The sequence below is a fragment of the Siphateles boraxobius genome, unplaced genomic scaffold, assembly GCF_051911475.1.
Source record: "Siphateles boraxobius isolate OS27281-9 unplaced genomic scaffold, OSU_SipBor_1 20, whole genome shotgun sequence".
NCBI lineage: Eukaryota > Metazoa > Chordata > Actinopteri > Cypriniformes > Leuciscidae > Siphateles > Siphateles boraxobius.
The window spans coordinates 21,016,346-21,043,529 of NW_027508811.1; the positions used below are offsets into that span (position 1 = coordinate 21,016,346).

General features: G+C 41.1%; 1 protein-coding gene across 23 annotated transcripts in view; it reads left to right on the forward strand.

The window, feature by feature from the left end:
- slc4a11 (solute carrier family 4 member 11) overlaps positions 1-27,184 on the forward strand; it is an 85,372-nt gene that overhangs the window by 15,363 nt on the left and 42,825 nt on the right. For 16 of the 23 annotated variants that reach the window (XM_077237449.1, XM_077237440.1, XM_077237444.1 and 13 more), the window contains exon 2: positions 14,585-14,635. In XM_077237449.1, coding sequence (XP_077093564.1) covers positions 14,585-14,635 — 51 coding nt within the window. Of the gene's footprint in view, positions 1-8,444; positions 8,496-8,986; positions 9,144-14,584; positions 14,636-27,184 lie in introns of those variants that run through there. The other 7 variants (XM_077237446.1, XM_077237453.1, XM_077237459.1 and 4 more) reach the window with 7 other exon arrangements.

The window sequence follows — 27,184 nt, forward strand, 5'->3', positions numbered from 1 at the left end:
ATACTCTCTCCAAGGTGATTCAATGTTAATATTATTATATTTGATCTGTAGATAAAGTTCTATGGTTTCGCATAAAATGACTTTATCTTGCTGGACTGTATTGCTGTACCTTAATCATGTTACTTTCCACCGGGTGTGTCTGTTAGATCACAACACTGGAGTAGAGAACACTATAATTGTTCTTCACGCGCACAGTAACTTAAATTTAAAACTGTTAAAAGAAAAGGCTGAATTAAACTATTGCATAGATAGATCCTGTATAATACACTACGCATCAATATGTTTTTCCTTAGTTCTTTGAACATTTCAATGCGGACTCGAAGAGCTGCGTGCTGTGACTTGCTTCAACAGCATCATTCTGCGCTCAGGATGCGCATAAGCGATTTGTGCCGCACTGTATTGGAGCCTTTCATATCATAATACTTTTGCGCAATGAAAGATTATTAATAGCCTTTCTTGTTCTGTCCTATCTATCATATGTTGCTGCCTCATTTAACAGCTGCGCTATACATTTAAAAAAATGTCTTAATTTGATAGTATAGCCTACATTCTTTTATCTTTTTGATTTTTTTATCTATATTGATGTTTTTCATGAATGTATTTTACAACAATACAAAGAGCAATATGTAACGTTTTACCAGATTTAGTACTACACTTATTGTCTCTTATTTTTTCCCCACTAAATGTTTTTTTTCACTAAATGTTCAGATTTTATAAAATGATTGTGCACTCTTGATTTTTCTAGAGTAAATTTTACTGCTGAATTATCCACGAATCTAGTTTATATTAGCATTTTTGTCATAGATTATGATCATACATTTTTTGGATTTGTTGTTTTTCTTTATAGTGAAGTTGTCTGTATTAAGTAGATTGTGTTTTACAAACAAAAGAGTGATTATTAGTTCAACACAAAGAGTTATAGAAATTCTACTTGATTTAAAAAAAACACACGCTGGTATCGGATCGGTATTGGTTGATATTTTGAATTTTTGGTATCAGATCGATTCTGGAAAAAATGGTATAGGTGGATCCCTAAATAAAAAAGCAAGAGCTGACTGAAATCGCCAGTAATGATCTGATTGGCCGGTACAACACATCTCTGGGGTAAAATGTGGAAAAAAGAGTTCTTTCAAGGTATCAGCTTGAGGAAGGATTTGTTTCCCAGGTTTCCATTTTTTTATATTTGAATAAGGATATTCTGTATATTTAGCACTTGAATGGACAAAATGTGTACACACATTCTTGAAAATTGCTGTTCACAGCTGCTGTATCCTTTTTTGAAATATTTCAGAATTTTGCCGATTTATGGGCCCTTTTCACATTGCAGGCTTCTCAGAAGCCAAAGTTGTCATAGTCCGGTAAACTTCTAGTGGTGAATGGAAATTACCAAAAATATAATTTTTGCTTTCCCAGTTGCCCCAATAGCAAAAGAAAAAAATCCACAATAGCGTTTCTATGACTTTAAAGAGGGAAAAAAATCTTAAGAGATTGATCAGGTTGTTCAGAAGTGAGAAAGATGTCAAAATTTGCTGTCACTCCCTGAGCTGTTTTATTAGACAGTCACACAGCAGAATGAGCAGAATTTATTGCCAAGGTAATACAGCACAAAGTATGTTGTTATAAATGTACATTACATTTGTTTTTTCATTAAAATAATGAAAAAAAACTACATTTCTAGATTCACAATTGTTAATAACTCTGGAAATCTGTCATCACAGTCTGTGAAAAGAGTCCATTGAATTGATTCAGAAGAAAGAATAATATTAGTGCTGTCAAACGATTAAAATATTTAATCTCGATTAATCGCATCAATGCCATAGTTAACTCGCAATTAATCCCGTTTAATCGCGCATTTTTATCTATTCTAAATGTCCCTTGATTTCTATTTGTCCCATTATTTTTTTTGTCCCAATATACTTTATAAAGACAGTACCATCGCGCATACAGGCAGGAGCCATCTTTGGGAAACAGTCTCGACCAGTCGAACCACTAACGCCGTGCTAAGTGAGCTGAACTGTGAGATTCCAAGTCACAGTTCAGCTCGTAGCACGGCTTTCGTGGTTCGACTGGTCGAGACTGTTTTCCAAAGATGGCTCCGCGATGGTACTGTCTTTATAAAGTATATTATTATTAAACTGTCTGTACACTTACAAAGTTCTCAGTCCTTCGGTTTGTATGTAGAGACCCTCATTAAGCTACCGTGTTAGTGTGGGGCTATTTTGAGCCTTGTTAGTGGTATTAACTAGCGATCTCTTTTTACTTATTATATGCCCCATATACTAGCGTTATAAGCTAAACATTTTTTAGAGATAAAACTCTTTACACTCGATTATCATGAAAACAAATCCCAGAGAACAGTCGACTCGGTACCAATGTGTTATTACACCCCAGGATCATTTTGCGCCGGAGTTCTCCTTTAATGCTCTTATCAACATGGAAAAGTGGATCGGCAGTAAGTTTGTTCTTAGCTGTGGTATCCATGTGCTTCTGTCTGAAATGATCCATTGTAGAGCTTAGATCGGGACCAAAAAATCAAGCCCGACCCTACCCGAGCCTGTGCACATTGTGTCGAAAGTATATTAATTGTAATTATGAGCCCGAGCCCGATTTAAACCCGACCATTTTTTTAATACGTGGGTTGTTATAACTGTTGTTCTCAACTACTTCCTGTTACTTTCTCCCGCCCGCAACATTTTTGTCCCGCCCGCAAATACACTTTTTTTTGTAGGCTACCTCCAAATACTTTCGCCTACGTGTCACCACCATACACATCAGCATAAATGCTCCTGATAAATTATTTGTTATTAAAGCAAAACACAAACCACTGTCATAACATAAAAGCGAGCAGGCTACTGCGTGCATGGTTTGGCATGACTGAATGCGCGCTAAGTGCGCAAATTCCTAAAAAGCTGACATCAGTTTATCGCGATCTCCCACATCTCTGTTATTATCAATAAAGCTGACTGCACAATGAATCTTTCATAATATACACGTTGTTTGTTATAATTAGAGGCTTTGCCAGCATACAGAATTCAGCACTGAACAAAAAGTCAGTTTTGAGTGGTGAGGGGAGTCAATCTTAAATGCATCTGATTGGCCATTGCGTTCAAGAAATCAACACATATGTCTGTGATTGGCTACATCGCTCAACGCTGCAAACATGTTATAAAACGAAACTCTGGCCTGTAAAATGTTTTTATTTTGTTATAGATGTTCTTGTTGCTTTTCTACAACATATGAATAAAAATGTATTCGTTTTTATGTTTTATTCATAGATATTTCTAGTTTGCGGGAGTCCCGCAAATCATTTTATTCTCCCGTACCCGCACACACAGAGTGAGTGCATTACCGCCCGCGCCCGCACTCGGCCATCAAATCTAGTCCCGCGCCGCACTCTATTGCGTTGAGAGTGCACGTCTCTAGATCGTGTCTCGCGCCATCCACTCAAAACGTAGTGTGTGCGGCGTGTCTGTTGTATGTTTACTAGCTATCCAGTGTGATGTTGTAGTTTTTCCAACGGTACTAGTTGTTGCAACAGCATGTGAAAAAAACTACAAAGTTTGCTATGCCAAAAAGAGCGTTAATCTCGCGATAAAAAAATTTACGCCGTTAAAATGGGTTTGCGTTAACGCCGTTAATAACGCGTTTAACTGACAGCACTAAATAATATAAAACACAAATATTTCTGATAAACGTGCCCCTAAAAGTCATGTAAGAACAAAACATAATTGTTCGATTTGATGTTGGTCAGACTTTTTCCCAAGTGGGCAGTTCTTGACCAGAATAAACTCCGAAATGCTTCTCCCAGCAGAGGAGAATTAATGTGTGTTGCGTCACACTTGCTAATTCAGCTTGGCCTTTCTAAAATCCTTTTTATGTGTTGAAGACAGCATGCTTATTTGCATGCAGAAACAGTAATTTTCCTCATTTAATAATTATAACATTGAGTTATAACAATACTCCCTCTACAGCATGCTTATTAATATTTCTTTGCCTCTTTCCACGGTTTATTTGTGGCGAGAATGCATCGTCAACTGTTTGGCTCTTTCTCTCAAGGAATTTTCTGTCAAGCAGCCTCACAGACACAACTCTGTGTCTCTCTTCTTCTCCTTGCCTCATCACACTCTTTCTTATTCTCAAAAGAACCAGCATGTATGTATGTGTGTCATTATTGGTCTTCAGAAGGAATTCCCTCTCTAAGCAGTAGGAGACTCGAGTGCCAAAAAGCCTGCAGGCATATTAAGTCTCTTTCCTGCTCGCTCTCTCATAGGGCTGTCATTGACATTAAAAAGTGGCAGAGAGCACCTTTAATCTGTCTCATGCGTCTCTCTTTCTGTCTGTTTGTGTAGTAGAGGTGTATCTATGTTAAAGGACCATCAGTACACCCTGTTAGACAAGCAAAATACCATCACAACCTGCAAGAGACAGCTTTCTTTCTATCGCACCTTATCCACCACATATAGCCACAGTCATATCAGTGCCAAAGCATGGCCCTACTTACAGGTATAGCCAGATTAAAAGAGCTCAAAAACCTAAGGTCTGTGAAATAACAGCGACTAAACTCCAACACAGCATCTCTAAACCCAAAGCACATGTTTTCTGTATTTGTACATTCTCTTGTGACACAGCTGTAAATGACTTATATAAAAGGTGCATTCACATGTTCGATGTGCTTTTATATTGCAGGCCATGTGCCCTTTTTTTTTACCTTCAAATTTTTTTTTTAATGCACATTGTCCTTTTGTCAGGGCAGGGATTAATGTTTTTGGTCTGCCTGAGTGTGGTGCCATATGGCTGGATGTAACAGCCTCACAAACTCAATTTACTAGATTGCCGAGATGCGCCGTGAGATTTCCTTGACAAATTAATTCTTCTCTTGATGAAAAGTTAAAGGGATATCTCTCCCATAAATAATTCTGCAATCATTTATTCACCTTCTTGTCGTTCCAAACCCCTTGGTTTTCTTGCTTCTGTGGAATATGAAAGATGTTATGAAGAATATCCTTCTCATACACTCATACATAGTATGGGTATAGGGGCTGTTGAGCTCAGAAAATGAAAAATAAAATAAAAGATTCTCACAAGTTTCATTGTAGTAGTCCATATGACTTATTACAATACATTCCTAGTCAACAATATCTTTATAATATTGTACAATAGCTTTGAGATGAACAGACAGATACATGATATATGATTTAAAAATGCTTGCATGTTTGGTTTGATTTTGCACTTCCTGATCAGTTAAAATGTTATTTTCTGTTATTTGTGACTAAAATTATCTTTAGTTTTAGTCATGTTTAGACATGCCAAAATATTGACTATATTTAAAGGATATATTCATCAAGAAAACAAAAATTATTACTAAAAAAATAATGAACAGATCCACTTTATTTTAACTGTCTTTAACTACTATGTACTGTATTAACATATAAATTAATAATTTGATACAATGCATTTATCGTCTAAATGAATGTTTTTACATTGTAATTATTTTTTTAAATACCTGCAGTTATTACATTTATAATTAGACTGTTGACCCTACCCTTGAACTTAACCATACCACTAACCACTTGCTCTGTACCTAACCCTAACCCTAACCATATCCCACTTAAATAGCAGCAAAAGCGTTTTGCAATAAAAGATGAACACAAGTATATTGGATTACACTTTATTTTAAGGTGTCCTTTTTAGAGTATAATTACACAAATAAGTAATATTAAAATTTATTCTTTATAACTCATCTTTGATCACCAAAATGAAAATACAAAAAGTTATGTGAAAAAAATGCCTTCATGCCTTAAAATATAGCTTGAATGTACCACACCCTTGCTTCATTTACAGTAGTATATTCGGATCTATGAATATGCTAATTAGCCCCGCCTCCACTCAGCTCAGAGATTCACTCGGTCAACTTACTGGGAAGTTTACTGATTCTCTTGTTCGATCTAATTCATCAAAATGAACATCTTTTTTCGAGTCATTTGGTAATGTAATAGGCCTAACGGCCATTTCGCGCATTCTTTACCAACCTACACTTCACCTAAAAGGCCTGTAGGTTGCAAGTCAATACAAAATGCATGGTTTAGATGATGCATGGTTTAGATTGTGATGTGTCTTCACATCAGATCTTCTAAGCGACTATTCGGTTGCAAATGAGACAAACTCCAGATCACTCAGCAAATTCATACGGCAAAGAACGATAGCCTACTTATTGATAGACACTGAAAACTGTCAGCGGCTGTCGTTTTCAACTGATTCACATCATTAAAACTGGTAAAACCTTAAACTTCAAAAGATAGTACAGTGAAACTCCTCATTATTTCCAATAATTCCAAATTATTGTTTAATTCTGCAAACATAATACCAAACAGTAAGGTGGAGATCCATGTTTTGATTTTTTCCAAATAAATCGCTGAAGGGTTGATTTGCAGCTTTAGTCACACAAACAGCACAAGTGGCTTGGGAAGAAAAAGACTGGCTGTATGACAATTTCATGTAAGCAGAATATCGCTATGGAGATCGCTAAACTCCACTGCATGTTTGTTTTCAGATCATCAGTGCTTTTTCCTCAGTGTAGAGTGAGCGTGCGCAGGGTTGCCAGATTGCACAGATTAAGTAAAACACCGGGCAGAACATGTAAAAGAAAAGCTCTTTTTGGGAGATTTAAGCTATTTACATCTGGAAACTACAAACATCAACGCTAGAGTTGTCTTGACGCAAATGTCACAAAAAAAGTCGTTTTCAGGATAAATAATGAGTAGGCAAATATCGCGACGATTGTTTAAAATTAATCTAGAGGCATATATCGTTATCGTGATTGAAAATACGATTAATCGTGTAGCCCTAAAACGGATCGTTCTTGAATGACCCATCACTACAACTTATTGAGGTAAATGCTGCACAATGATATCGCGCTTGACAACGTTGGACACATAACGGTAATTAATATGATTAGCCTTTTGCTTGTTTATGTTATCAAACAGCTAATAGTGTGTTGCTAATGTTACAACCATCTTCCCGTTCGCCATCTCAGAGTCAGACCTTCCTCAGTATCCTTAGAAATGCATTTACTTACTACAGAGTTGGTGTTAGGGTTCAGTTTAGGGTTAGTTGCTTGTAACTTTTCATAATTTACTGTTAATAGTAAGTACATGTAACATGTAAGAAGGACACTGGAAAAAGTGTTACTGTACATTTTTTGACATCAGAATAGAGTAGTAAAAGACACCAAATATAAAGTGTAGCCCAATTAAAAATTACAGTTAACACTATGCACAATGATACATCCAAAGATGGCTTGTCAAGATGAGTCCTGACACGTTTGTTCTTCATGATGAGATGTGAGAACAGACGACTTTTGATGGTACTTATAAAAATTTTGGTGCCTGACAGCCTCTGTCCCTATTTATTTTTAATTCCATGGAAGAAAGGAAGTCATACTGGTTTGAAATGACAAGAGGGCGAGTAATTTTTATTTTACTAAATGTAAACTTGAATTGCGCATGTTGATTTAGTTTTGCATGAACTTCTGTTATCAGTTCTGAAGATCTGGATGCATCACGGCCGCATAACTTGGCATTGGCACTTATTATGAGGTTCAATTACAAAAAGGAATATCAAATTAAGGTTGCTGTCTTGAAGGAAGCAGTGAGATCGAGCAGCTGTCTTGTGTGACCTAGCACCTCTGTGATGAGCTCTTTTAACTGTGTGTGTTTGTTTGTGAAAAAGGGAGGACAACTCTACTATACACTCTCGCTTTCACACCAGACAAACTACACAGCCACCTCATCCGCGCACAACACACTCACTCTTGCACTGTTGTTTCATCTTCATGTACTTTTATCTACAAATTTGCATTATTCACCAGAGAGAGTTGTTCTATCCTGACTGTATTTTTCTCGTGTGTCTGGTCTAATCTGAAAAAAAAAAAAATACAAAAATGAAAGCAACGAGAGAAGGAAAAGGAGACAGAGAGAGCGATACTGCTGCGTATTTGATCTTTTATGCTCTTTATCTTGAGTATGAAACTGAATAGATGCACTGGCTGTTTGTGGTTTTGTTGCACACTAACCACACACAAGAGTATTTCTTAACAACCAGACCACCAAGATTTAAAGAGACACCCCTCTCACTGCTCGCTGGCGCAGAGAGCCTGAAATTGCCTTTGTGTGTTTGTGTGTGTGTGTGTGTTTAAAGGGAAAAGACTAACCGGTTACTTAGCCTTAGTCTGTGACTCACACTTCACCTTATCTCTGTAGTTGAGCTGAATCTAGTCATGGTATTAAATGCACATATGCAAACAATGATGATCTGTGTGCTTGAGAGTAAAACTACACTGACATTCAAATATTCAAACACACGCACACACACACACACACACACACAATAAAGACCTGTTCTGCCAGCTCTTGCTTCCTGTTTGCCAATACAGCACTTCCTGTGTTAGTAATGATGATCAGATATTAGGAGTTTGTTCGCTACTCAGTCTGCATCAGGTATTTTCTGTTTTCTGAATTTGAGTTATCAACTGTCCATGTTTCCTTGCATTAATGTGATTAGCAAGATTTATTCCAAAAAAAGCTGTTGTTGAGTCTCTTTGTCCCTCCTTAACTGTCACTTTTACCCTTTTTATTTTATATATATATATATATATATATATATATATATATATAATTACTGTAGTAATTATTGGAATTTCTGCTAAGTGATAGATACCCCTGAGAAACTCTGTACATCCCTGTATACATTGGATTGATTTTAATAACTTTAATGTACTTGAAGTGTGCGCCTAGTTCTAAGAAAATACAAGTTTCGGATCTGGGCTCGGTATCAGCAGATATTCAATTATTCTTATCGGATCGAGGGCACAAAAAACTTGATTGGGACATCCCTGGTCTGCTCTGCCTCGAGCCAGTGTAGCGGGCCTACAGTAACCCCTAAAGAGGAAGTGTGATTCTTTAAGTCATGCCCATCCCTGGCCCTGAGTGATTTAAGGCTGAAAGTGCTGCAGCTACACTTCCTCTATCAGTCCTGCTCACTTCCTTTGCATATCAACAGGCGGTCCGTGAGCGGCATCCGGTGAAAATAAGCATGCAGTAACGCGGCATTAGAGAAATATCTCCAGTTCAGACGTTGAGCCAGAGGTTGGTAAAGGTTGGTCACATAGTACCCATAGCTGGAGGCAGCAGAGACGAAGTACCCAGTGAAAGGTCAGAGTGGGGGTAAATAGCACAGTGACTACGTCCCCTCCGGAGGGCCTGTAGGCATGGCTGGGCTGAAGGTGTTTTGTCTCTAGGGACGGTTTTGGTGGGAACATGCACAGAATACCAATCGGCTGCTATGTCGTCACTGACTTTGAATGGCAGGGGAGGGAGAGAGTTGTTTTTCTGTCTGCCTCACCAGCTTAAACTCTGCTTCCTAAATTATTTTACGGCGGGGGGACATTTAAAGATTTATGGGTTTGCTGGCTCAAGTCATTTATGCAAATGCTAGTGGATGTTGTTGATTAGACCTGGGTGGGTTGCAAAGATCATGTAATAGCATTGTATGAGATGGAATGCTAGGGTGACCTTATACAGTGACCTTGGGGCTTTTACTGTAATCATAGATATCAGTCAGAGTAGACACTAAGTCTTATTTGATTTAAACTGCTATGAGACTCTTAAGGATAGGTTTGTCCCTGGGTTTTGATTGTTCAACTGAGGAAAATTCTAAAATATGTTTTTAAATAGAATATAGAAATCAATTGAATCAATAGAAATCTCCTGAAAACTCAAGGTTGTAAAAATTAGATATGATGTTTGTTTTGTAGGACAAACTCTAGAATTGGAGAGACACGAATTACTTTCACAGTTGTTACAAACTGTTAAATCACAAATTTAATTGTTAAACTATATTTACAACGTTTTTAAACATATTTTATTTGTATTGCTACACATAAAAATTCATACATCAGCATCAAAAAAGCAGTTATGATGGAATTAATCTAAAATGACCTTTAAAATGATTACCAACATTACCGGCAGATCCTGTTAACGCATGTAAAATTCTGTTAAATTAATATTGGGTCATAACCACTATAGGTTCATAACACCCCCTAGCCCAGGGCACTAGAGCAGAGCCCAGACCGCTCAACAAGAAATCGGAGCGCCGCACTGCACCACTAAACCCATACACAATGACAAATCAGAACGCCGCTATCACCATTAGTATTAATATTTGCAAATTGTTCAAATGCATAACTTGCAATAAATTCTAGTAATTTTACTTTTTTCTCTATTGCTTTTAATCCCTTTAAACTCTTTTCATTCTTAGATTACTTTAGGTTAAATAAAATAGACATTTGTTCGCATTACAACAACACTACACCCCAAACCCATTTGTCAATTTTAATGCAAGTAATGTTGTAGTTTATCATTAACATGTATTATACTCATTTACTGCTTTGTATATATGTGTGTGTGTGTGTGGGCTGTAACAATATTAATGAGATCACACTGCCTTGAGACAGTATGTCATATTGATCAGACTGCACTTCTATTGCTCACAACCTTGTTTTTGTTGGCTGTCAGAAAAACCCTCAAGAAATCATTGTATAAAAGGATTGAGGTCAGTGACATGAGTAGGGTTGGGTATCGTTTGAATTTTAAGGATTACGATTCTGATTCTGCTTATCAATACAGATTCTCATCAATTCCTAATTTTGATTCCAATAAGGTAAAAAAAACATAATAAAGGCTAAAAGAACATATAAACAAGGAATTTTTGCTTATGGTTTAAAAATACCATAGCAAATACAACTAGCCTAATTAATATAGGCTACATTTCAAGCATTACTAGTAATTACTAGTAAAGACAAGTAAACAATACGTAATTAAAAAGAACAAATAGACAAATTAGCAATCGCACAAATAAATACAACTGAACAAAGATACGATTGAAATAACAGTATTCTAAGATTTTCCGGTATTCATATACAGAAACCCTAATCAAATGTAAAATAACACTGCACTTTATAAATAAGATATACATTCAAGTGCAAAAAGATGTGAAAGATAACTCAGTATCACACACTATACAGTATGAGGCTTTCTTTGTGCATGTTTTGGATGTGTGTGCTGCGCAGAAAACAGCGCACGGGTCTTCTTGTGCTTGAATGGTTTGTCATATTAAAATGCACCCAAAGGAATCGATAAGAGGAATCAAAATTTGAATGAGCATCAGAATGTTAGCTTAGATATGTCTTTGTTAGGGATGCTCCGATCGATCGGCTAGAGATCGGTATCGGCCGATAATAACATTTTATGACTCGATCGGTACTCACTAAACTTGGCCGATCTCACAAACCGATCACAATTTGATTACGTCAAAACGTGAGAAGGTACATGATGCGTGGGGACTTAAATGATTTGGCAGTCATGTCATCACCGGTGTGGAATTACTTTGATGTGTCGAGAAACAATGAAAAAATGACCTATTTGCCATGTATGTTTCAAAGGAATCTCACGTGGAGGAGCATTGTCCTCCAGAGAGATCGCCTTTCTGAAGAGTTGCTTCGCTCGCTCAGTCCACACAGCGCCGCTCGCTCAGAACGCCCACACTGACGTGCTGGTTAGGAAATATGTGAAATTAATTGGGCTGCCCGTGCACGACTAAAGTTTTTTTTATATAGTTGAGAGTAGCTGCTAAGAGTAGTTCATTTAAGCCATTAGTCTAATCGCATATTTATATTAATTTAATTACTTAAATATATATGGGAGACAATACTAAACCATAATGAGCGTTATCGTAATATTGCATATTCCGCATATCAAGCACATGCATAAAGCTTCCACAAAGAACAGGCAAAAGTAATGTTTATGCAGCCTGATACATTTTAGCTGTTTATTAATAGACTAGTGTTTTCTGGCTGCAAAGTTGGCGATGTTGACGCCATCTTCACATAGTGAACGCGCCTATAGAGAGAAATGCACACTTCATACGGATTAGCCTAAGCAGAGAGTACCCCATTTCTTATCGATTTGAATTGTTTGTTTTTTAAAGTAGACATTTCAAGCTCAGGTCTGTGAGGCATGTCGTTAATACGCTAGTTCATTTATGAGACGCGCTCCAGTTCACGCGCGGGCGCCTCCGTGTCCTATTATATTGTCTGCTATATTTCGCTTCTTATTTATTAAATCCAGACAATTGGTTGATGAAACATTGATTGAAATTAAGATACAATTTTTACAAAACGAAATTCACTTTAAAGCATGGCTTCCTACAAAACAAAACTTAATTAAGTGGTCAAAATCATGTCTGAACCACTCCAAATGTCTCCTGATATATTGGGCATCTTATGATCCTATCTTACCCATCTCATGCGGTTCCTTTTTCATATAATCAACATAGATGAAATGTAAAAAAGAACATTATATTGTATAAAACAAATATGAAATGTATATTTACGTTTTTAAGTTATATTTAAACGTCAGACCACTCCGCTTTTCTCGTGTGTGGCCTATACATGCATGCGTGCGTGCATGTTTATGTTTTAGGGGTACGATTTTCCAATAATAACCGAATAATACCCAGCGATCTTCGCATATCATTTTTGCTTGAAATGCCCATCCCTTCTAATGAGTAGCATCAAACTACTCCAATTTGTTCTTTAAGGAGTTTAAATTATTTATTTATTTAATTTATGTCCTGCTCAGTCTTGTATTGGACAAGGTTTAAGTTACATCAGACTTCTCTATTTTAGGTGATTAAATGTTTATGTTGTCCTCCAAAGTTTACTATTAGACAATGTTTAATTAAACCTTGTGGGCTGTATCAGACTGATCCATTTTGTTTGTATTTATCTTTGGTTTATATTAAGTGGCCTATATTAAGCATCGGGATCGGTATCGGCCGATCACCATGACAAGAAATCGGCTATCGGTATCGGCTGCAAAAATCCTGATCGGACCATCCCTAGTCTTTGTTATATATAAATCTTCATTCTTTAGGAAATATTTTGAAATTGTGAAATTGATTTTAAATAAGTGCACATTTATGGAACAGAACGAGGGTGGTAAGATATAGAGGCCTCTTATGTTGGACTGGCCAGCTGATAGGAGTTTCATATTCAGCTTTATATTCAGACAGTCTGTTTCCTACACTGACACATTCTGCTTTTTTACGTCCTGCTGAATATATCAGCACAGCAGCTCATGTTTTTGTGCTGTCACTAAAGAGAAATATAAGACAAACTCTTTCAGTAAGTCTGGTGTAGTCTATTCTCTGTACGACAGGACGAGATATGTGCAAGTTGTTTTGGTGTGTGTGTGTGTTTTATTTTCATTCTCCAAAATGTGAGTGCTGTGGTATATGCCAGCCCTACATGCATACTCTCTTTAGACAGGGTGTTTGGCTGGAAAGAGGTACCTGACAATTAAGGGAGTCAGAATGTGGGGAAAGAGAAACCTCAGTCACGGCTGACTTCACCTCATAAATATCCCCTTAAACTGCAGCAAATGATTGTAGGCCACAGGTGTTGGAGTTTGTGTGCTGGATCTATGTGCATGTGTTTATGCCTAAGTGTGAGCATGTTGCTGTGAATACTTGAGTTTTTGTGTATATGTGTATCACTATAATTGTGTTTTGCAGATATGTGCCTGTTTAGTGACCAGCTTAAGGGCACGACTAGTGTGTCATATGCTGATTCTTGAGACATAAGACAAAAAATGGGACAAGGTTTCAATGTTTCATCATTGAAATTAATCATAGATTATCACTTGAACAATATGAATATTGTCCTCTGACCGTAAGTCAAGATTGAATATACAGTAGGCCTACATCAAATATTAAATTGAATAACAACAGAGGTATACATTTGCATGTTTTAATGAAACATGACTAATATGCTACTAGAGAATATATATATATATATATATATATATATATATATTTTAAATATTCCTCTTTTGAAAGTTTTTGTCAACACTGACCAATATGAAACCTTTTTTTAAATATCTTGCAAAATCTAAGTTTTTTATATAAATGTAGGTAATTATGCATATATTTTCACAGGTCACAGCCAAGATATCTCAACTCAAAATTGTAAAGAAATTAATAATTTTCCTATGTTTAAGCTGATCTTGGTAATAGCAACAAAACAAAACCTATTGTGGTGTGGTGACAATTTAATAGATGGATCTGAAGATCGCTTTGAAACCATCCTTTTTTCTAAATTAATTTTATTTTTTAAACTGAATGCTAGATTTATCAATATTTATAACAACTCTTTCACACATTATTTTGTAACTGTCAGTGTTGAAAAAAAACAACAACACATTTTGCGAGAAAATAGAAGCCAGAGACTGCACCTGAACATGTTAAACCGTTTAATCCATAATAATTCCTGGAAAGATAACCTTTTATTTTTGTAGCTTGTTTCGTCTCAGTACTGAAGAATCGGTGGCAGATAAAACCTGTTTTATCCTCTTTGTTCTCATATACTACAAGAAACATTTTCTCACATTATGTTATTTTAACACACACTCAGGTTTTTATTTATTAGTTATTAGTATTTTGTTAATCTTGGTTTTGATTTCTCTTTCAGAGGCTCCCTCCTCAGGGATGGCTAAGAATGGGTACTTCTATCAAGAGATGGGTGAGTAGATGTTTGTAGGAGTTTGTTTGTGTGTGTGTGTTTGTTTGTTCAGCACATGGCTGGGAGGAGAGGTGTGAAGGTAGAGTTGGGAGTAAAACACAGGCAGAAGGAAACTCCTTCCCACAATTTTTAAAGCATGTTCTCATTTCTGACTTGCAAGAATATTCAAATTGTAACATTTCTGGATTTCTCATCAGCATCAAAGAGAGACAAGTTTTCTACATCCTGTTCTGCTGCATTAAAGGGCACACATTATGGCATTTAAAATGTTCCTAATATTGTTTTGGGAGTCCCCAACAACAGTTTTACATGCATGCAATGACAAAAAACACTTTTGTTGTCTTATAATATGCATTTATTTTACCTGATTTGCTCACCGAATCCCAAATGATCTGATGATTCAACGACTCATTTTTACAAACCCCTCCTTTGCGTGACGCTAATCTGCGGTGATTGGTCAGATGACCCAATCAGTTATCGTTTGCGTTAGCCCAACGCATAAACATATTGAAAAAGCACTGCAGTACTACAAGGTATTGCTCTATTCTTTATGACCTCTATGCTCTTCTATTCTTAAAGAATGGCTTCATTGACACTTCAGTTCAAAAAGCGGGCATTCCAGGGTTCTCAGGATGCATCAATGTTATCTGGCATCGAATTCAATCAGCTAAAAAGGAGAGGAAGGAGCTCCATGTGACATTCCTTGGTTTGGCTAATGCATATGGTTCAGTGCCACATGAGCTTCTTTGGGCAGCATTTGATTTTTTTTAGAGTACCAATGTCAATAACAAATTTAGTGAAAGCCTATTTTGGAGATTTGCAATTTAGTTTCTCAACTCCAAAATTCAGCACCGCATGGCAATGCTTAGAGGTTGGAATAATGGCATGATGCACCATTTCTCCACTGGCTTTTACCATGGCAATGGAAGTAATCATTAGGGCATCAAGATGGGTAGTAGGAGGAGAGCGCTTGGCTTCTGGGATGCGACTACCACCAATCAGAGCATACATGGATGACATGACAACCATGACTACAACAGTAGCCTGCACTAATCGGTTATTGCATTTACATTTACATTTATTCATTTAGCTGACGCTTTTATCCAAAGCGACTTACAATTGCTATATATGTCAGAGGTCTCACGCCTCTGGAGCAACTAGGGGTTAAGTGTCTTGCTCAGGGACACATTGGTGTCTCACAGTGGATTCGAACCCGGGTCTCTCATACCAAAGGCATCTTATCCACTGCGCCAGGCCACCTATTGGGGAAGTTAACAGATAATATCGAATGGGCACGAATGCAATTTAAGCCCTCTAAATCAAGGAGCATCAAGGATAGTTAAAGGAGAGGTATTAGATATAACATTCTTCATTAATGGTGAGGCAATACTAACAGTTTCTGAGAAGCCAGTGAAGAGTCTTGGGAGATGGTACGATGGGGATCTAAAGGACACAGTTCGAGTGGGAGAAGTTAGACGACAAGCAGTGGAAGGGTTGAAGAGCATAAGCAGCTGTACTCTACCAGGCAAACTATAACTCTGGTGCTTTCAGTTTGGTCTACTGCCAAGCTTGCTGTGGCCACTGACTGTGTACGAGGTTTCTTTGACAACAGTCGATAAGCTGGAAGCGTTAATAAGTTCATACATCAGGAATGGTTGGCATGGAAGAGGGGGTTTTGGGCTCAGTTTAGCTCCTCCTAAATGGCACAAGGCAGCCCCTGCTCAAAGGAGGAAGCTGGTAGTCAACGAGGTGCGAAAGCAGGAGGAGAGGATGAGATGTATAAAGGCCATTTCGCAGGCCAAGCAGGTAGAATGGATGAGATGGGAGAGTGTGGAACAACGCAAAATGGGCTGGCAAGACCTTTGGTCAATGGAAGAGAGTAGGATCATTTTCCTTATTAGGTCAACATATGATGTTCTCCCATCACCGCAGAACCTAAACCTCTGGGTAGGAAAGGATCCCTTTTGTCCTTTGTGTTCATCACCTGCCACATTAAGGCACATCTTGACAGGATCTAAGGTGGCTCTTAGCCAAGGTCGGTTTACTTGGCGCCGTGACCAAGTATTGCGATGTTTGGCTTTAGCATTGGAAGGCAAGCGTAGTATGACCAATAAGTTGCCGCCTGATCTAGCAAAACATTACACGCAGAAGACAATATTCCTCCGCCCAGGCGAGCAACCACCAAGAAAAGGTGCTAACACCATTTCTCGCCCAGGACAACTGGAAGCTGCTAGGGACTGGAAGATGCTTGCTGATCTTGATCAACGGCTTATTTTTCCACCTGAGATTGCCACCACTAACCTACGACCAGATATTGTTTTGTGGTCTGGATCAGCACGCATTGTTCAACTGATAGAGTTAACAGTGCCATGGGAGGATGCGGTAGATGAGGCATATGAGAGGAAGAAACTGTGGTATGCTCATCTGGCCACTGAAGCAGAACAGCGAGGATGGAGAGTCCAGGTTTATCCAGTGGAAGTGGGTTGTCGAGGTTTTGTGGCACACTCTACAACCCGTTTCCTCAGAGACGTCGGATTCAGTGGCCAAGAGTTGCGTTGCACAGTAAAGAACTTATCTGAAGCAGCAGAAAGGAGCAGCAACTGGCTGTGGTTGAGACGGAAAGATTCTAGCTGGCTGTTTATCGCCATGCTACAGTTTCGTAGAATTCTTGAAAACTTGAAGAGTCTGTTGGTTTATTTGTATAGGTTGTATAGTATTTACAGTCATTACGTTCCTGTGTATATTGCGTGAATGGTGGTTGGGCAGATATTGTGTTTGCGGTAGGTGGTATGCCATACGGAACCGTTGCCACTGAAACTCCATATTAACGCACCAGTGGGGCTCGACAGCCTTAGTCAAACGGGTTGGCGTGTATGGTTGGGTTGCAGAGAGATTGCGAGATTGTGGTTAAGTGTCAGCAGCAGGAGGGATGTAGAGGTCAGTAAGCTGGGCTGAGTTGAGTGGGGGACGGAGGGGGGTGACTCTGGGACGCCAGAGTCACTGTCGATTCCTCTTGAGGTGTCGTGGGCTAGTCGACGAAACACTGAGGACGGAAGGTGCCCACTTGAAGACCCTAGAGATGTCCCCTACTCAGCTCAATCCAGACGGTTGTCATGGGGGGACCGCACTGTGGTTGCAGCCGTTGTATGTGCTGACGCGTGTTAACACTAGACAGAAGGAGATTTACATCACCATATGGAAAGAAGCGTAAATGGATGAGGAAGCATAGGTTACTGTAAAGCTATGTCCTAGTTGGTGCTTATCTTGGCGAAAGCCGAGTACAAATCAGCATGAAGTTTTAACATCTACTCTCGTGTAATGGAAATCATGACAACTCAAATAACAACGACAAACATTTCACATATTTCAAAAAAAATTACATTGGAGACCTAGAAGCTGCACTGAGCGTAACTTAAACAACACACACAAATACTTATTGAGCATGCTAGAAAACACATAAAAGCAACAATTATTAATAACACTTACAGGTTGTGATTCGGAGGAGGAAGCTGATCCAAATAAAATTGGTACCGAACCTTCCTTCAGTATCAACCGGCTCGCGAATCCACACTTGAAAGCATTTATGTTTGTAAAGCAATCGTCATTATAATGATGCGAACACTGCACAAGGTTCGGGCTTTACTTGTGTGGTATAGTTGTAAATATAAATTCTAGCCACTGATTCTTCACATGCTCGTCCCTGGGGAGTGAAAAAAGGTCGCTTTTAATTCGCACTTCAGAACACAGCGTCTTGTTGTCGACATGATGTTTTCAAGTTTACCCTGGTGTCTGCGCGCGCAATGAGTGGGTGTGGCCAATTTGATAATTTTTCGTCTCTGCGTCACAACGAAAAGGAAAATGACTTTTGTTGTGTATCTTCATAACATAAGAGCAGTCTTATGATGGCATAAAGAGTGAGAGAATGAGGTGCGTGTGAGATCTGCGTCTCTGTCAGCAGCGGCTGCTTTTAAAGGGCCAGCAGCCAATAAAGCTTTCTGTCAGTAAAGTTAAAGGAGAACCCCGGGCAAATCTTGATCGTTATACCTTTGTGAGTACTGTCTATAGAAAAAAACGAATCGGATTGGTGCTTGCAACACGGAGCTGCTACAGCTAATGCCCAGAGCTCCCACTCAGCTAAAACGGCAGTTATGGGGCATATACATAAAGAGTGTCTTTGTGCCTCTTAACAGACACAACATGCAATTAAAATGTCTGTCCAACATGAACAGGGCCCTTACACGTGAACAAGATGCATTTAGCAACTTAGCCATTGTTTAAATTCACCTAAATGGTGTTTTAGACGTCTAGCTGTAGCCTCACGCTGAAGTCCCGTGGGAACTCAGTTGTAGCCAGAAAAAGGTAAATAGCAGTGTGCAGGTGGGAGGAGCGTAGTGTGTGAAGAGTGATGGAAGGATGGAAGGATATCCAAATGGAAGGATAAATAAAGTTTACATTACCTCCACAGTGGTTGCACCCGTCTTTTTCCACGGAATGTCTTTTTTCTTCAAGCTGTGTTGTGTCTGTGTAGTCATCCTTGTCAAAGTGTTCGCTGCAAATGCGGTAATCTTTAGCGCGTAGTACTTGTATGGGAGTTCCCTTTCGAGAGGTCTCTCCTATTGCGTAAGTAGCTTACGCTATGGGAAAAACTCCTTTTCTCGAGAATATTGAAGTCTTTATGTAAAACGCATTGCAGCTGCACAGCTGACAGCAATGAACGAAGGCAGCTCGGTCATTGGCTGTGCTGCGGCAACTTGCTCGAACCAATGACGGGGCGACTCTGAATGCGCGACCAATGAGCGCGCTTTGCGCCCGCGCGCGTCAGAGCCCGCCAAGATGGGCGTGGCCAAGAGCTATATATTGGGCGCCCCGTCATGAGAGTTCTTTAGATTTAATCTCCTTCAGCGAACACCTTCTTCGCTGGATCCTCCGGATTATTGAAGCTTCACCGTCGAAAAGCATACCAGCGGGATTTGCTACGAGGACGTCGGCACCTTCAGCCGCCTTCTAACGCGATCCTACTGAGCCATCCGGCGTACTGCTCACGCAAGTATTTACATCTGTTCGCTCTGCGACACTTGTAAAAGAGCAAATTTTCCAAGGCGTTGTTTCAAATGCCTTCCTGCGCGTCGTGCAGAGACCTTCTCCCGGACGGGGATCGTCACATCATCTGCGCTCGCTGCCTGGGCCGGGACCACGCAGAAGCTGCTTTGACCAAGGGCGGATGCCCCGAATGTGACGACCTGGGTCTCTCCGCACTGCGGGCTCGCCTCGCCGCTTTCGCCGTGAGCGAGCCCATCGCCGCCATCCCTCTGTTCGAGCCGCGCACTAAGAAAAAGCGCCGCTCACAGAGGCTTCCTGAACCTGAGCTCAGTGACGTCACACCGAGCCAGTCTCCGCGTGCTTCACCGCCGCTCTTGCCTTCCCCACCGCCGGTTCAGTTCACCCAGCCGGACCCACACCCCTCTAGCAGAGCGGTGGGCCTTGTGACTTTCGGCGCGTCCGAGGACGACGGGGGAATGGATGACAGCTTGTCAATCGACGCTGCATCGGACGACTGGCCGGGCTCCACTCTCGACCCCGCCCCGTCGACGCTAGCTAGCGCGAGCGGGGGCTCCACCATGGATAGCGAGATTATCCGCGTTCTCTCTAAGGCCGTGGAAGACCTCGGGCTCGATTGGTCTTCTCCCGAAGAACCAACCCGGAGCCGACTGGATGAGTGGTTTCTGCAGGGGCGCCAGCAGGCCCCTCGGCAAAGGCCTTCTCCCTTCTTCCCGGAAGTTCACGACGAACTCACCAAGTCGTGGAAAGCCCCCCACTCTGCGCGCCTAAAGCCTTCTTTTTCTTCCTCGCTCTCCTCTGTGGACGGCGCGAAGGAAAGAGGCTACGAGGGAACACCGCCCCTCGAGGAGGCCGTGGCCAATCATCTCTGCCCGCCCTCCACCACCGGATGGAAAGCCAAAGCTTCCCACCCCTCGAAGCCCTGCCGCACTACTTCAGCTCTCGCCGGTCGCGCCTACGCCGCCGCCGGCCAAGCTGCATCAGCGCTTCACTCTATGGCGGTACTTCAAGTGTTCCAAGCCAAGCTTCTCCGCTCTATGGACGAGTCTGGCCCCGAACCCGAAGCCTTTAAGGACCTACGCAGCGCGACTGACATAGCCCTGCGAGCCACGAAGGCCACCGCCCAGTCTATCGGCCGTGCCATGGCTAATTTGACTGTTCTCGAGCGCCATCTGTGGTTGACTCTGACTGAGATGAAGGACGCGGATAAGGCGCCATTTCTCGACGCGCCTATCTCCACCAGCGGGCTGTTTGGACCGGCGGTTAAGGGTTTCGCCGAACGCTTCACTGAGGCCCAGAATGCTTCACAAGCTATGCGGCATTTCCTGCCCAAGCGCTCCAGCTCATCGCAGAGCAGACAGAGGCCGCCGCAGCCGCAGCGGGCTAGAACAGCCCCCACCGCCTCTCAGCCCGCGCCTCAGGCTGACGCTCGACGCCGCTCGCGCTCTCACAACCGCAAGCCGCCTTCTGAGCGACGGGGTCCTCGGCCCAAGATTGTGCTGAACCCCGAGCCTCGAAAGCCGTCCTAGCCACAAGAATGAAAAGAGAGAGTGCGTGTCTCGCAAAAGCCGGACCACTCTCTCTGCAAAAGCTCAAGCATTACCCAGTCCCCTTACAGGCGGCTGGATATGTTCATACAGCAGTCAATGGGCCAGTCACACAGCTCGCTCACCTGCAAACAAACGCCGTTTTTACGGCGACGCACAGAAAACACAAAAAGAGTCTTTTTCTGCCTGTGTCACTAAGGGTTCACATGTCCACAAGGTGTGCATTCCCAGATACTGTCAAAACAGTGCCAAATTCATTCCCAGCTCAAGCTGCGCACCCCATGAATGTAGATCACGTGCCTACGGTCATGTACGCACCACTACACACAAGCACTGTTCACACAGTTATAAATTCATCCCCAGTAAAAGCGGGAAACATTATAAAAGTGACGCGTGTGCCTACCACTGTTTATGCACCCCCACTTATAAACACTGTCCTTACAGTGTCAAACACAACCCCAGCCCAGGCTGCGAGTTTTACAGACACAGCGCGCGCTGCTGTAATCACACACGCGCCCATTCACTCAGCTGCTCAGCGCGCGCCCGCGCCTCTGAGAGCTATGAGCTCAGGCGATTCGCTGGCCGGGTCCCTGCGTCACAGCGGCCCGCCCCTAGCCTGTATTCAGCCCATATCTGTACACGCAGCGGCATGGGAAAATATTCCAGATATGCCGAAATGGGTATTGAATATAGTAAAGCACGGATACTCGCTCCAGTTCGCTCGCAGACCACCACGTTTTACGACTGTGGTCGAGACGAAAGTGAGAAAAGAGTGCTCACATGTTCTACGCACCGAGGTGCGCAAACTAATAGAAAAGGGCGCTGTGGAAACTGTTCCCCCCTCTCTGAGCGAGGCAGGTTTTTACAGCCGCTATTTTCTCGTCCCGAAAAAGGATGGCGGTCTCCGCCCCATCCTAGATCTCAGACACCTGAACAAAGCACTAATGATTCGCTCGTTCAGAATGTTAACAACCAAGCATATCCTCGCGCAAGTACGCCCAGGAGATTGGTTTCTCTCAGTGGATCTGAAAGATGCTTACTTTCACATTCCAATAGCGCCTCATCACAGGCCGTTTCTGAGATTCGCTTTCGAGGGACAGTCGTACCAGTACACAGTACTTCCGTTCGGCCTGTCCCTGGCTCCCCGTACATTCACGAAATGTATGGATGCAGCACTTTCCCCCCTAAGGCGAAGGGGAGTGCGAATACTGAATTATCTCGACGATTGGCTGATTCTAGCACAATCAGAGAGTCAGTTAATAACACACAGATCTTGGATTATCAGCCATTTAGAATGCCTGGGTCTAAGAATCAATTTTGCAAAAAGCATACTATCTCCCAGCCAGAGGATTTCTTTCCTGGGAATAGTTCTAGACTCGATGCAAATGACAGCGCGTCTCTCATCAGAGCGCGCGCTCACCATCCGGCGCCTTGCAACATCATTCAGGGCGGGCGCGCTCGCCCCCGTCAAGCGGTTTCAGAGGATGCTCGGTCTCATGGCCTCAGCATCGGCCGTATTCCGCCGTTTCAAAGCAGAGAATCTCTCACTGGATAGTTGAAGCTATAGCGCTGGCTTATGAAGCTAAGGGACTTCAATGCCCCTGGGGAGTCAAAGCACACTCCACCAGGAGTGTGGCTTCTTCCTGGGCATGGTCGAGCGGGATACCGATCGAGGATATTTGTGCGGCGGCAGGCTGGGCCTCACCGTCCACATTTATCAGGTTCTACAACCTACAGGTCCCGACACTGCATTCCAATGTACTATCAGCATGATGCTAGTTGAACTACGAGTTCGTATCTAGATTATGTATGTGCTTGTGTCACACTGAGCGCCTTCTAGCCGCTCTGTATTCTTTCCCACATATAAAGCTCGCCTCTGCCGGCTAGTTGGATGATAACTTTGCTTTTTTAGCTCAGGCACCTGCCTCTGGCTATCATAAGGCGAAGTTCAGCACGCACGGCGTTTTGCATGGTGTTCCCATAGCGTAAGCTACTTACGCAATAGGAGAGACCTCTCGAAAGGGAACGACTCGGTTACTAACGTAACCTCGGTTCCCTGAGAGGAGGGAACGAGTATTGCGTAAGCTGCCGTGCTTGTGCTTGGTTAGTTCGCTTCAGTCGTTTTAACCTAAAGAACTCTCATGACGGGGCGCCCAATATATAGCTCTTGGCCACGCCCATCTTGGCGGGCTCTGACGCGCGCGGGCGCGAAGCGCGCTCATTGGTCGCGCATTCAGAGTCGCCCCGTCATTGGTTCGAGCAAGTTGCCGCAGCACAGCCAATGACCGAGCTGCCTTCGTTCATTGCTGTCAGCTGTGCAGCTGCAATGCGTTTTACATAAAGACTTCAATATTCTCGAGAAAAGGAGTTTTTCCCATAGCGTAAGCTACTTACGCAATACTCGTTCCCTCCTCTCAGGGAACCGAGGTTACGTTAGTAACCGAGTCGTTTGCAGTTGAAGTACAACTAGCCAGAACTGCAGAATCTCGAGGTCACGGAAAGGAAGACGATGAAAATTTAAGTTCTTGTATTTTCGCATTCTGTTGCCAGAATTCGGAACAGCACAAACGCGAACCATTTCTTCTTCACTTGTGAGCAACTCCGATCATCACTCTTCACACACTACGCTCCTCCCACCTGCACACTGCTATTTACCTTTTTGCGTGTTGCAAGCACCAATCCGTTTTTTTTTTTTTTTTCTGTAGACAGTACTCACAAAGTTATAACAATCAAGATTAACTTAAAAATTGCCCGGAGTTCTCCTTTAATCAAAGAACAAAGGGAACAGAGCAAATTACTCACTGCTCCTGATTAAAGAACTTTTGTAGCTTTAATAAGGATTAGTCTATATATAATTTATAATTTATACAGCGCAGACTGTTTGATAACTTTATTCAATTTCTGTTTATGTCCTACCTGTTAGACAGGAAGGGCACAGGTAAATATGACATTTATTATGGGTTTATGTGAGAATTGTTTGAAGTTCACTTAAATTAAAAGCTGTTATTTTTTTTGAAGCCTAATAAATGTTTTAAAAAATTGATAGCTTTCAATTGTAATGACGGAATCACTGTAAAGTTGGATAGCTATAATTAATGTTTAAAATGGTGAGGGGGGTCATTTTTATCCAGACATCAATGGCTTATTGTTCATTATAGGTGTTATCAATCATTTAGTTGTTGTTGCTAGTCTGAGTTGAGAAATACACATTCCAGAATTCTCACTAATCTGTGAGTGCATTTTGCTTTAGAACCAAGCTAGTTGACTCATGAAACCATTTGTTTATTATATCGCATATCGCAATCTCAATATTGACCTCAATAATCGCAATATGATATTTTCCCCAAATCGTGCTGCCCTAATTGCCTCCCTATTAAACATTGTATACATTTTAAAATATTGGTGATTACTTAACAAAGCACTAAATGGTTGAGCTCCCCAGTTCTTGAGTGAGCTCTTAACACATTATAGTCCTTCACGTCTATTGCGATCTCAAAATTCCGGCCAGTTGATAATCGAATCAATCAATCAAAACTAACTTTAGCTGGACAATAACTTTATTCTAGAGTTGCTGTGAAGCCAAAACACTCTATGTTACTGTAATTTCCTATTACCACAATCTATATTGTTAAAAGCGTTATATAAATGAAGGTGACTTGATTTAACTTGACTTGACTAGTTCAATTCAAGGGGCTCTTGTTTATACGTATGTAATTATAACAAAGTATGGGGGGTATTTTCAATAAATGAGTTATTTTGTTCATGAATAGGCTCTCAGCGAATCAAATACTTATGAATATGATCAACCACGGTGCTTTGAGCTTGAAAGAGCGAGCGAGAAAAGGGAAAAAGGGGGAGCGCCGTTGTCGGGGAGAGGAATATCCTCTCGCCCGCTCACCGTAGGTCCAAGGCGGTAGAGTCAATGAGCACACATGGATTAACAGCCCCCTCTCCTCTTCAGCTTTACATAGAGAATAATAGAGGGAAGGATTACTGAATAAATGAATAGATGAAGAGAAAGATATGGAACCGATAGCCACTCACATGCCACATTCAGCCAGAGAACCGAGAACAATAACGAGCTGCCATGTGTGGATAAATCACAGCTTCAGCCACACTCTGGCTACACTGTCACATCTGTGGGGTATTAAACCCTAAGAACACTCTGTATATAACAGAAAAAACAGAAACATTAATGGATTATTGAAGCTTGGTTGTTTTTGCATTGTAACTGTCTTATTGGTGCTGAAATATCAATTCAGATGTAAAAGAATGAATTAAATGTACAGTACAGCTTATTAAATATGAATAATATATTACAATATAGAATACAGTATGCTGTTCTACACTGTTATCCTGTAAAATTTACACAAGAAAAAAAAAAGGTTGCTTTGGTTGTCAGAAATTCACCATAAACATAGAGGGCCCTATTTTATCGATCTAAAACCCAAGTGTCAAGCGCAAAGCGCAAGTAACTTCGTGGTTACGCTGTTGCTGTTTAACCGGCTGGAAAAATGACTCTTGCGCTCGACGCAAATCTAAAAGGGGTTGGTCTGAAGTAGCTTCATTATTCATAGGTGTGGTTTGGGCGTAACGGGAAACAAACCAATAAGAGCTTTATATCACATTCCCTTTAAGAGCATGATGAACAAGGTGTGCTTGTTCCATGGCGCAATACTTTGATAACGGCGCATTTACCAGGCGCGCTTTAGAATCGGTTCTCAGCCGAGGAGATCAATGTTCTCGTCAGGGCCGTAAAAGAAAGAGAAAGTGACATTGGGGATGGGACTAACCCACCCAAATTAGCTTCGGTTAAACATGCATATAATATTTTTGGTAAATGTGTAATCTTTATGCCTATTTTTCCCTTCGTCATGGACAAAACAATGATTTCCCTCGTGTTTCAATATTTTTCTTTAAAATAAAGTATTATTTGCAACAGGGTGGGAAATTAACTTTTTTGCCCACCAGCCACAGTGGCTGTGGATGCCCAATTTTACCAGCCACTTGTATTATCTACCAGCCACTTTTTCTGGAATTCAAATTTATGAATGAGAACTGTGACTTTGATAACATTGACGTCCATTACAAATATGTCATTCGTTTTATCCATTTAACAATATGAGTTATGCTGCACTCAGGCGCCAATTTATGTTTTCCTCCGTGGATGCTCACGGGCGCACGCCCTATTTTTTTTTTTTTTTAAAAGCACTATTTAGCACAAACAGGGCTACCATAATATGTGAGCAACATGTATGTACATGTTTGTATTTTGGAGAGAATTTTATGCATGGTTATTTTACAGTTTAGTTTTTAATATTAGTTAAGTTTGTATGACCATAAATGATGGAGTATTTAAATGTATTTTGCTGCTATTTGAAAAAAAATCCAGCAAAACGCGCCAGCGCGTTTGTCGACCCCAGAGGCTTAACTCGATAATAAAGCCGTAAAGTAGGCTATCTTTCAACTCAGGACAGCACCACTTCTCACAAATACAGATAGGATTGGAGATGAAAAGTTTAACTGACACATAATCGAGCTCCGGAGCACCCACGGTATCGGCTCCTATCCTCGCGGCTGCTAAAACTATCGCTAAACTAAAAAAACGATAGCTATCTAGCCATCACAAAACACAACTTCAAGTTAGTAATTTACTTACTTGCACATCCAAACGTAGTCCCGAAAAGGTCTGCCCTTTTTGCCGATCGCATGGACGTTTCTGAATAGAATTGGTCATATTCGTTATTGGCTCTATTTTAAGGTTAGTTGTTCCTCTAATGAACAAATTGTTTGCATTTTCGGACAACACATAGGTTCGACAGTAAGTACAGTGCAGTGACTGTTCGACGGGAAGGTAGGCTAACCATTCCCTCGTTTTCCCTTCGTCATCAATGCGCCACTTGTTCGAAAAGTACCTTCACTTTTTATTTACTTCGCCCTCAAT